Source organism: Ambystoma mexicanum, chromosome 3p, assembly GCF_040938575.1.
Source record: "Ambystoma mexicanum isolate Mex_15411 chromosome 3p, UKY_AmexF1_1, whole genome shotgun sequence".
Classification (NCBI taxonomy): domain Eukaryota; kingdom Metazoa; phylum Chordata; class Amphibia; order Caudata; family Ambystomatidae; genus Ambystoma; species Ambystoma mexicanum.
This window is the reverse complement of record NC_090925.1, coordinates 28,125,061-28,137,083: the sequence shown is the minus strand read 5'-3', so window position 1 is coordinate 28,137,083 and position 12,023 is coordinate 28,125,061. Positions and strand designations below refer to the sequence as shown.

General features: G+C 48.1%; 1 protein-coding gene across 5 annotated transcripts in view; it reads right to left on the bottom strand.

Annotated features, from left to right (window-relative positions):
- The window catches only part of LOC138580092 (kell blood group glycoprotein-like), a 537,793-nt gene that overhangs the window by 81,122 nt on the left and 444,648 nt on the right, over positions 1-12,023 (bottom strand). For all 5 annotated transcript variants that reach the window (XM_069650368.1, XM_069650367.1, XM_069650369.1 and 2 more), the window contains exon 10: positions 4,597-4,707. In XM_069650368.1, coding sequence (XP_069506469.1) covers positions 4,597-4,707 — 111 coding nt within the window. The remainder of the gene's footprint in view (positions 1-4,596; positions 4,708-12,023) is intronic.

Below are 12,023 nucleotides of genomic sequence, written 5' to 3'. Positions count from 1 at the left end.
TGAATCTATTAACATGTATGACTGCGTGTACTATGTGAGCTTGCAGGAGTGGGAGATCTAAAGATTTCCCGGATTATTGCCATGCAGGATGGTGTGTGCGTACCTGTTTGTGGTTTGAGTGTGGCATTTTCTATCATATGTGTGACACCTCATTGCAAGCGGTGCAACACACCCCTCTCTATGTACCTGTGTGCATTTGGAAGGATGGAGAGAGATCAGTGAATTAAGTGCTTAACGTTAGTAACTGTGTTTTACCTGCATCCAATCACAGTTGGCTTTACTCATCAGGTCTGGATAAAGATTGATTTTATGTTTTCAGATTGCTTTAGCATGTGGTTTGGTGCTTCAAATTCCCGCTTTCTTAAAAGCAAACACTGGTTCTGCGTATGGAAGAACCCAATGCAGACATCGTACCATGTTGGTGTAAAACTAAAGCTAGAATGGTAGGAGATATGGTCTACTGCAGGGGTCTGCCACCTTTCGCTCTCCAGATGTTTGGGACTACAAATCCCATGCTATCTGGCTATTAACTCTGCTTGTTAGGGATGATGGTAGCTGTAATCCAAAACATCTGGAGAGCCAAAAGTTGCAGACCCCTGGTCTACTGGATAAATTGAAGCCAGTGAAATGCATCATCTGGGCACAAATCCCTACTTCTCCACTTTAGCAATGTGTGATCCTGGGTAAATCCCTTTAGCCCACAGGGCCTAATATTTCTTATCTTCTCAGTCTGAGATCATCTAAACGTTGTTCAGTTCAGTTTTCCATAAAAAAGCGAAGAATCTGAATAATTTCTCTAGCATACAAGTTCCTCTGAGTGCCTACATGCCACGCTGGGCCCATTGTGATGCCTCCAGAGCCTAGAGATCCTTGAATACCAGCGCCTGGAGAAACTGAAAGGTTAGCTTGTGGAGCATCTGGGTCTGCCTCACTGACACCTGTAGTCTCTGCATTTTTGTGAGGCTGCTCCCGTCCATTGGCTCCGGATCCAGTGCTGGATCCAAGATGGTGCTCACAATGGATAAATTCAGCGCGAAATCCTGCTGCAGCCGCTTAGAGTTGTGTGCTGGTACGGGCCAGTGTTGGGGGTGCCTGTGGTCCCTATGGCATCCTGTGGAGGTCCCTCCTGTGGCATTACCATTGGTGCTGTTGTCAGGTGCGGACAGCACCCATAGCACTTTCTGGGCCCTCCAGTTATCTGGGGGAGCACCGGTGTGGCAACAGGCTTCGACCCAGAGGGAAAGGGTCTCCTGTCGTGGCACCTAACTTCTGAAATAGCTGTCTTGTCACGCTGCAGGGCCCATCCAGGGTCTTCCATGCTGGATCTGTGATGTCTGCTTTGATTGTGACCTGTGGGGTGCCTTGTTGAGGCTGCATGGAGGTGCTAATGGATGATCAAACATTGTGTATGAAACAGATTGCTGATAAGCAGATGCTCGTGTCAGGTGACAGTGGAGAAATGCAACCTACGAATTGGTGGGTGCTGATGTGAAACTGAGGGACACATGGGATGCCTTGCCATTGACTAACATTGAATACATTTTCTTGAAATAAAAGTGCATTGTACGTCCCATTGGTCTCATATTAAAGGGGAGGAGAAGCCCGTCGGAACCATGTAAAAAAACAGATTTTGTGTGATGGATACAACTGGAGTTATGAGAACAATTATGATTCCGGGCTTCTCATAATTCTGAGGGAATAGAATGTTCTTCTGATGATAGGTTATGAAAGTAAGGTTGGAATCAGGAAGGGGCAGATTGGTCATTATTTCGGCTCAGGAGTAAATCGGTAAAAATGGAAGCACCTCCCATGAAGCGCGTGCCGAGAAACAATTAGTGTGTTTCCGAATCGCCATAAAATATGGAACTCAAAAATATATATGTGCCAGCAATTATCTGAAAAATTAGGGTAGCTGCCATGATGTTAGACTTTCAGAACCAAAAGGGCAAAACTACCTGTCATTTTGAAATCATGTATTTTATCTCCTCCCTCAGCCTCCATCATTCACACCCCCGAACTCCTTGTCCAATTAGCAGGCAGTGGGAAATCTGATAATCATGGTGTTTCATCAGCACTATATCTTGGCAAGTTCCAATCTAAGAGGGAACTTGCAGGAAAACCACGAGGGAGAGAGACCAGGAGAGCTGCCTAATCCATCGTGCACCACCTTGCCTGGGGGAAAAAGCTAAACCAAAGACTACCTAGAAGGAGGGAGAAAAGGAGACCCAGGGAGTTTGCTTGGAAATCTGGGAGCCCTATCTGAGAGAGGCCTGTGGCTGGAGAGACCTGGATGGTGGATAAAGGTTTGAGGTGTGCGCTGCCTGCTTAAAAGAGGGTCCTAGGATTGGGCAGGCCTCCTGAGCTAAGTACAGAGATCTCCCATGTAAGTAGATATATCCCAAAGCTATCATTTGTGTGGGGAGCTACCTGCCAGAATACCTTTCCCTTAGTGGGTAAAGGGGTGGGGCAAAACCGGGTAGGCCCTCGTCCATATTGAACTAAAAAAGGTAGCTCAATGAATCCTCTGTAGAAGAACACCCTATCCAGTTACCTTGACTTGTGTTGGAATCTGTCTGTTTAACCCTTACCTTTGCATTGGTGGGTGCTCTCCATTAGTGAGAGGGGGTGAATGCATGTATACCCTTAGCACAATTGAATACAAATATCATTTAATTAATACCCAAAGGGTCATTTATCACGAGGTGATGTTTTTGTCAAAACTTGAAAGTAACGAAGGATTATCCCAGCGCACTGTAAATGACTCTAGTTTGTAGTGTATTTGGGTAACCCTGCTGTTCAATTGAATGTGCAAGTGTCCCCAAAACGAAAATCCCAATGCCCTGCATTCCCTTTGAAAACAAAATGTGCAAAACGAAATGTTCCCTTTCAGTGCAAACCAGAATTCCAAAGCCTTGCATTTACATTGTAGGAGTGGTGCATAATGACATTCCCCATTTATTCCCTTGCATCCCAAATAAGAATCCAAAACATTGCATTTTACATAAATAAAAAGCCCACAACGATTTTCCATTGTGTTCCCAATCCGTGTACCTTTCCTTCAGATCAGAGGGGTCATATCTAAGGTATGGAGGGTGGGGGTTGCTGGGAGAAAGGATTATTGTGCCGAACTAAGCAAACACTGTGTGTTTTGTATTTTTCCTATTGGTTAATTTGCAAGAAATCTGATGTAAATTGTGACTGCAAAGTTCAAAATGTTACCTGTGTCTTATAGCAACTGCAAGTCCTTTAAACGTTTGTTAGTCAATTGGTGAAAGAAATTTGAATATGTGATATTGTGTAGGGCCACAACGTTGGTGGCTGATGTTTTTGTGATTGCCTATGATTCTTTGTTAAAAACTTAAATAAATATGTATTCTTACTAAATACCGGCCTGGTTCCTAGCTCAATATTAGTACAGAGGGTATTTGTTGGGGTGTTGCGAGACGGGTTGGAGGCCTCACTAACACAGAATCTGTATAAGCACTTTGGGTTTGCGCCACCTTCCTTGGGGGTGAAAGGAACACCCTGGGGGTCATTATGACCTGGGTGCAAAGGGATACCGGGCACCGGTAATGGCACAGGTGCCGGTAATCCCTTTGCGCCCTATTCCGAGGTCCCTTTGCCGGTCCCTCCCTTAACGCCTGGTTTTATCAGGCGTTATGGACGGGATCCGCAAAGGGTTACCGGGGTCAATAACGGTACCACAATATGCTGTACCGTTATTGACGCCTTCCCCCTTCCCATTGAGCCCTATGGGGGCTCAAATGGGAATGGGGAATGGCTTTTCAAATGGGGATTTACCAGTCCCGCAAAGGTCGGAATAGACCGGTAAGTCCCCATAACACCAAGCCGGTGGCGGTACCGGTATTGGTGCTAGTCATGGCGCTAATAGCGCCATGACTAGAACCTCGGAATGAGGGCCCCTTAGTTGAGAGTGACCATCTAATTAATCGTGACAAAGCCATTAAGATGGGTAGTGTCAAACATTGGGAGAACCCGATTTCTCTGATACAAAAACAAACCCAGAACCTTTTCCATAGTCTGCCCCCCACTCTTTCCACGCCGAATACTCTCCTGCCATGGAGGAAGGGCTCTATGCCCCTTCCTCGCCAGATTATTGTTCGATGAATTTTTTGCTGAATGTATTTCTCTAAAATAAAAATGAGTAATGTGTTCCCACAATCCCCCTCACCTATAGTTTAGTTTAAAGTCTATTCCCAACCCTTTATGCCTTATATACCCTTACCCAACCCCCTATATTTTTCTATTTATTTTTAGAAAAATAAATTTCTGCAATCATCAAAAAATAATTGGGTGCAATGAATGAACGTCATTCCGGAGGGAGGGTTGTGTTGCTTAGGGAAGGCAGAGTTCGGAAGACGCCATTAGTTTGATATGAAGAGCTTTTATTTTGTAAAACAGGAGTGCAGATGATGGGTTTGAGTGGACAAGTTTTTTTCACTCCGTTTGTTCCAAGGATACCGAAGGCTCCCTTTAGTCATCGGTCTGGTCACATCCTGCGCAGTGACCGAACACCAAAGCAACGCTTAAGAAGCGTAGAATAAATGGCCAATATTTACTTCTGTGGGGTCCTACCAGTTTCTTGGTTTCTGTGGAGAAGGTCTTCCTCACAAACATCGCCCCCAAAACAGACTCAAAGAACCTGTCGGTGTCGCTCATACACTTCTTCCAGCGCGGTACCACTTCCTGTAGAAATACACAGACAACAGGTATGTGAAAGTGCAAGAAAAGCACAGCTCAAAAAAACACAATTGGGAAAACTAGAAAATGCACCCTACATGGGTTTATTTCTGTACAGTTAGTTTGCATATGTGGCCCTGCCTCGCCTGCAGGCTAAATGCTGAAGTTATCAGCTCCACAATTATATGTCCCTTTCAATTTGCCTATGTTATGGACCACCATCTTATTTCAGGGTGGGGATTGGTCCGGGACACTGTAGAGTAAAGGACCTCCAGGCTCCTCCAGGAAGTCTGTGCCAAGTCTCGAGGGAACGACCGCGAGACGATTACGAGCGAGGCAAGCCACAGAGAGGCAGGATGCCCAACGCTCTCCCCTGCTACCTCCTAATCAGGGGCCCACATACTTAACCTAAATACAGGAAATGCCTGCAGGACTACATTGATGTTACCACCAAATACTGCACTGTATGCTGAATGGTAGTTTGTGGAATTAAAAGAACACTAACTCAATCTCCTGCTTGGTGTGATCATTTACAAGGCCACAACAGACACCTGTCATGAGGCTGCCTCGTGTGCAGGATCAACATGCTAGTGTGGGCCAGTTTTTTTTTTGGGTCAAACTGGGCCGGTTTTTCTGGGTCAAACTAGGACAATTTAATGAGTTACTTCACTGTACAGCTAGTAGTTTTGACTATTGTTACTGAAACATATGTGTAATATATTTTCTCCAAAAACGTCAACTTCGGTACTACACAAAAGTCTGTCAAAAAATGAATTAAATGCCCTTTGTGACTGTAGCACTTTTTCTCCAGCGTCCGTGCAATTTTAGTTCTTTTCTAGTCTAACACTGGCTGCAATCCTGATGTGTAAATATACAGAGCCGTGAGTATATGTGCATAGCCCTCATGCCTCATGAAGGCTCACTTGTGTGTAGGCGTGTTATAAATGGTACTGGCATAGTTGAACTAATGTCAACTTGACCTACTCCCATTTGACCGCATCTTTTTGACCTAATTCGGTAGGTCAAATGGTACACTTTAATTAAAAAATAATTGCGGGTTGGGGTAAGGGAATAGGTTGAGGTGAGGGACGTCAGGTTGAAGGGTTCAGGGGGTCTCCCCGACATTAGGGAGCGTTGCGGGGGTCTCCCTGCTCAGCAGGTCAAAAAGAATGAGGTCAACAACATTTGGTGAAATGGGCAGTAGGTCAGGTTTTTTAGGTCAAACAACCCATATCTGTTATAAATGACCCATCATCTCATATAGCACATCAAGGCAACAAGGAGCGAGAACTGGATGGACCAATGGCTTGGGGTTTGCACCAGAGACAGAACACCACCCCAGGGTCAATGCCCGCTGACACATGCCAGTAGTCAATGTTCACTGAAAGCTGAGAGTGAAGCCGAGTGGAAATGAATTCCAATGACAGCAGAAAAGCAGAGACTAACTATGACTGCCCCTTACTCCACCCCTTCCTTCCCCGCCCCTCATACCCTGGGGCATCAATCATGTACACACTGTCCTTGCTTATTACCCAGGTATGCACCTCTCCCCCAGACCTCAAGCCTAGAGGGAGGAATGTGTGCAGAGCAGTATTCCAAATGTTTTGACACATACATGTGCCTACGGCACACTCGGCTCCCCATGACGCACTCTGGGAAACGACCGTGTTTGCCACCAGGAAAGCCTGTTTTTGAGTTTCTTTGAAAGTCTGCGTCAGGTATTTCACAAAGTGATGGTTTCGACAGCCTTAGGGCGCCATAAAAAAGTCTTTAATAGGTGTTAATGACCTCATTTGGGTTGATGGAATCTAGAGCCAATTGTTTTTGAGTCACTGTTACCCACATCTAGGGTGACCAGATTTCCAAAATAAAAAACAGGCGATAGGCATAGAATTGGGACAAACATTTTGGTGGACATAAACACAAAAGATGGACTAAAACACAAATAGGACTCCACTAAAACTGTAGTCCTACGTTGATGTTGGTGGCATGTGCAACGTATGGGGTGGCTGGTGCTGCAGGAACAACACTCTCATTGGAGGAGAGAGGCAAACAAGGATAGTTTGGTATTAAATTGGAGGATTTATTTGGGATTTTTTTCAACTTGTTTCTGAATAAAAACAAGCCAGTAACACCATCCATTTTTACTGGATTTAACTTGAATTGTTTTGCAAGCATGGATTGTTTGGTCTTACACTGGAAGATTTATTTTGGATTTTTTTCCAATTTGTTTTTTGATAAAAACAATACATACCACTATAGGGCAAACCACTAAACTGGCTCCAACTCCCCCACACATGTGCACAACTCACTAAAGTGCTGCAAAGTTGCCCCTGCACGCAAGCTCTCTCCCATGGCATAACCTGCATCAGGGTGCCCCTCTTGCCTCAGACATATCAAAGCAGCAGGTACAGCTTCCACAGCTATGGGCCAATTGGCCTGGGGTAGGGGAAAGCAATGGTGCTGGAAGGCTCCCCAACAAGGCACAGGACTTTCCCCAGCCAGGTCCATCTCTAAACACAAAAAACTACAGTATATTATTCACATCACCTAGACATAATAATAATTTCGCATTTATTGTGTGTGGTGCTCATTTATAGACCTCGGAATGATGAGTGTGGCCCTGCCAGGATTCGAACCTGCGTCAGCAGGCCCTGCACAGATGTCAAAGCAAGTGCTCTGCTGGCTGTGCCACTTGACCGGCTTATAATCTTTTTTGAGCCGCCCTAGCAGATGAAATTACATGGAGTGAAGCACAGCCATGGGTCATAACGCATTTCTAGCATTTCATTTGACTTTCTTAGCTGCTAGTGTGGGTGGGGAGGTCAGCATTAGGACCACCCAGACTATGTCAGCCCTGTTCAGGCTCTGGGGGCTTTCTGCACCTAAACAATGGCTGTGTTTTATGTGCTAAGCCCTCTGAGGTGGTAGCTTGGCTGCTGACGTCACATCATCCCTGGTGCTAGCGGATCACGATAGGGTTGATAAAAGCCGCTCTCTGCGATCCATCTGGCGGATCCGATGACAGGTGGTCACTGTTGCCTGGTTCACTGGTGTACATTGTTTGTCAGAGGATTATGCTGGATATCTTCTCTTTGCAGCTGGCGAGGAGGTTGGGGAGAAATGCATGGACTCTCTTTGAAGGCTTCGGCCACTGAACTCACAGTAAACTTTTTAAAAGTGTTCTTGTTTTTTTTTCATAGTGCCTCTGGGCCCTTTCCACTATAATGTGTAAGGTTGGCCCTGCCCTCCACCCAATCTAGGAACTTTCTGGACTGCCCTCTCCTCCCCCAACCTCAACACTGGCAAAAACAAGATTATTTAACAGCTGGTATACCCCAGCTCTGTCCACTACGACTCTCGCCGCCATCACTTCCACTGCCACCACTGTTCTAGCTATTCCACTTCAGGGCACATCCTCCGGTCCCTCCCCTTAAACACAATGAAAGAGCTGAAGCATCTCTTGGCCAGGAGCAAGCTTGGCTGCTGCATCATTCACTTCTTTGCCATGACCCCTCATTACTCCTCTTCTCTTCTTACCTTGGGTGCAACTGGTGCTTTACTAATAGCAAACCATCGCCCAGTGGGCACCACTACGAGAGGTCGGCATGGACGCGAGAACCCTCCCACCTCATCTTACACCAACTACCCCACACAAACACTCTCGACTTGTACGCTAAGACACACACAGATAATCCACTATTACACGTTATTTTCATATCCTACCTAACAGATGTCAAATAACACAACGCTACACATGTGCAACCAAATAACAACCCAGTCTCCTGGCCAATGCAGGCAAGAAGCACAGTCACACAGGTCACGCCTTTACACACAAATGCCTCTATGCCTGCGACACAGTACAACTAGTAAGAGACTTGCATGCTGCGCTCAGGCTACTTGTGACCTGCACACATCAGGGCTCAGGGTACTTCTGATCTGCACACATCAGCCCAGCAGCAACGCTACCTTGCAGACTTGCATGCTGGGCTCAGGCTACTTGTGACCTGCACACATCAGGGCTCAGGGTACTTCTGATCTGCACACATCAGCCCAGCAGCAACGCTACCTTGCAGACTTGCATGTTGCGCTCAGGATACTTCTGACCTGCACACATCAGCACAGCAGCAACCCTGCCTTGCAGACTTGCATGTTGCGCTCAGGATACTTCTGACCTGCACACATCAGCACAGCAGCAACCCAACCTTGCAGACTTGCATGCTGCGCTCAGGGTACTTCTGATCTCCGCACATCAGCACAGTAGCAACCCTACCTTGCAGACTTGCATGATGGGCTCAGGGTACCTCTGATCTCCGCACATCAGCACAGTAGCAACCCTACCTTGCAGACTTGCATGCTGGGCCCAGGGTACGTCTGATCTGCGCACATCAGCACAGCAGCAACCCTACCTTGCGGACTTGCATACTGCGCTCAGGGTACTTCTGATCTGCACACATCAGCACAGAAGCAATGCTACCTTGCAGACGTGCATGCTGGGCCCAGGGTACCTCTGATCTGCGCACATCAGCACAGCAGCAACCCTGCCTTGCAGACTTGCATGCTGGGCCCAGGGTACGTCTGATCTGCGCACATCAGCACAGCAGCAACCCTGCCTTGCGGACTTGCATACTGCGCTCAGGGTACTTCTGATCTGCACACATCAGCACAGAAGCAATGCTACCTTGCAGACGTGCATGCTGGGCCCAGGGTACCTCTGATCTGCGCACATCAGCACAGCAGCAACCCTGCCTTGCAGACTTGCATGCTGGGCCCAGGGTACGTCTGATCTGCGCACATCAGCACAGCAGCAACCCTGCCTTGCAGACTTGCATGCTGGGCTCAGGGTACCTCTGATCTGCGCACATCAGCACAGCAGCAACCCTGCCTTGCAGACTTGCATGCTGGGCCCAGGGTACTTCTGATATGCACACATCAGCACTGCAGCAATGCTGCCTTGCAGACTTGCATGCTGGGCTTAGGGTACCTCTGATCTGCGCACATCAGCACAGCAGCAACCCTACCTTGCAGACTTGCATGCTGTGCTCAGGGTACTTCTGATCTGCGCACATCAGAACAGAAGCAACGCTACCTTGCGGACATGCATGCTGCGCTCAGGGTACTTCTGATCTGCGCACATCAGCACAGAAGCAATGCTACCTTGCAGACTTGCATGCTGCGCTCAGGGTACTTCTGATCTGCACACATCAGCACAGAAGCAATGCTACCTTGCAGACGTGCATGCTGGGCCCAGGGTACCTCTGATCTGCGCACATCAGCACAGCAGCAACCCTGCCTTGCAGACTTGCATGCTGGGCCCAGGGTACGTCTGATCTGCGCACATCAGCACAGCAGCAACCCTGCCTTGCAGACTTGCATGCTGGGCTCAGGGTACCTCTGATCTGCGCACATCAGCACAGCAGCAACCCTGCCTTGCAGACATGCATGCTGGGCCCAGGGTACTTCTGATCTGCACACATCAGCACAGCAGCAACGCTACCTTGCAGACTTGCATGTTGCGCTCAGGTTACTTCTGACCTGCACACATCAGCACAGCAGCAACCCAACTTTGCAGACTTGCATGATGGGCTCAGGGTACCTCTGATCTGCACACAGCAGCAACCCTACCTTGCAGACTTGCATGCTGGGCCCAGGGTACTTCTGATATGCACACATCAGCACTGCAGCAATGCTGCCTTGCAGACTTGCATGCTGGGTTTAGGGTACCTCTGATCTGCGCACATCAGCACAGCAGCAACCGTACCTTGCAGACTTGCATGCTGCGCTCAGGGTACTTCTGATCTGCGCACATCAGAACAGAAGCAACGCTACCTTGCGGACATGCATGCTGCGCTCAGGGTACTTCTGATCTGCGCACATCAGCACAGAAGCAACGCTACCTTGCAGACTTGCATGCTGCGCTCAGGGTACTTCTGATCTGCACACATCAGCACAGAAGCAATGCTACCTTGCAGACTTGCATGCTGGGCCCAGGGTACTTCTGATCTGCACACATCAGCACGGCAGCAATGCTACCTTGCAGACTTGCATGCTGGGCTCAGGGTATGTCTGGTCTGCGCACATCAGCACAGAAGCAATGCTACCTTGCAGACTTGCATGCTGCGCTCAGGGTACTTCTGATATGCGCACATCAGAACAGAAGCAACGGCACCTTGCGGACTTGCATGCTGCGCTCAGGGTACTTCTGATCTGCACACATCAGCAGAGAAGCAATGCTACCTTGCAGACTTGCATGCTGCTCTCAGGCTACTTCTGACATGCACACATCAGGGCTCAGGGTACTTCTGATCTGCACACATCAGCACTGCAGCAACGCTACCTTGCAGACTTGCATGCTGGGCCCAGGGTACTTCTGATCTGCACACATCAGCACTACAGCAACGCTACCTTGCAGACTTGCATGCTAGGCCCAGGGTACTTCTGATCTGCACACATCAGCACTGCAGCAATGCTACCTTGCAGACTTGCATGCTGGGCCCAAGGTACTTCTGATCTGCACACATCAGCACAGAAGCAATGCTACCTTGCAGACTTGCATGCTGGGCCCAAGGTACTTCTGATCTGCACACATCAGCACTCCAGCAACGCTACCTTGCAGACTTGCATGCTGGGCCCAGGGTACTTCTGATCTGCACACATCAGCACTGCAGCAACGCTACCTTGCATTTTTCCCTCTCTGCTCACTAACCAAACACTCCTACTCTATTTCAGATCAACAGAAGCCATGCAAATAGATTCAATGTTTGGTATAAAACTCAGTAACTCGACATAACCCAACACAATGTACCCTTGCTTGAAGCACCCTCACCAGTCCTTATTAACACCCTAGGTATGACTTTCTGCTAAGCACAGGGCGTTCATCAAGCACCTCACCCATGTCTTTATGGCACACCAGGGTTGCTTACCTGTGTGCAACCTCCCTTGGCATGTTCAAACCTGCTTGGCATTCGACCGCCCTGGTCCATCTTTAGTTTCCCTGCGCTTCCTCATAGGCTTCCATTAGCCAATAAATGGCAGCCTTGGGTTAAGGAGTGTGGCCAGATGTGGCCCTCGATGTCCTATTAATAGCGCCTCCCAGGGCATCACTTAAATCTGCACATGCACAGACTGTAGACCCTCAACCGCCTGCCTGTGATTCTTCTCAATGAAAGCATTGGGGGGGGGGGGCGTCTTCCTTAGGGGACTACATGAAAGTTTTTAGTCCTACTTTGTTGAACCGACTGCCATCTACCTTTGCTGCCTGAACTTTCTTCAAAAAAGTGCATTGCAGGGTAAGATGGAGCCTTCCACGTTGAAATATTTTG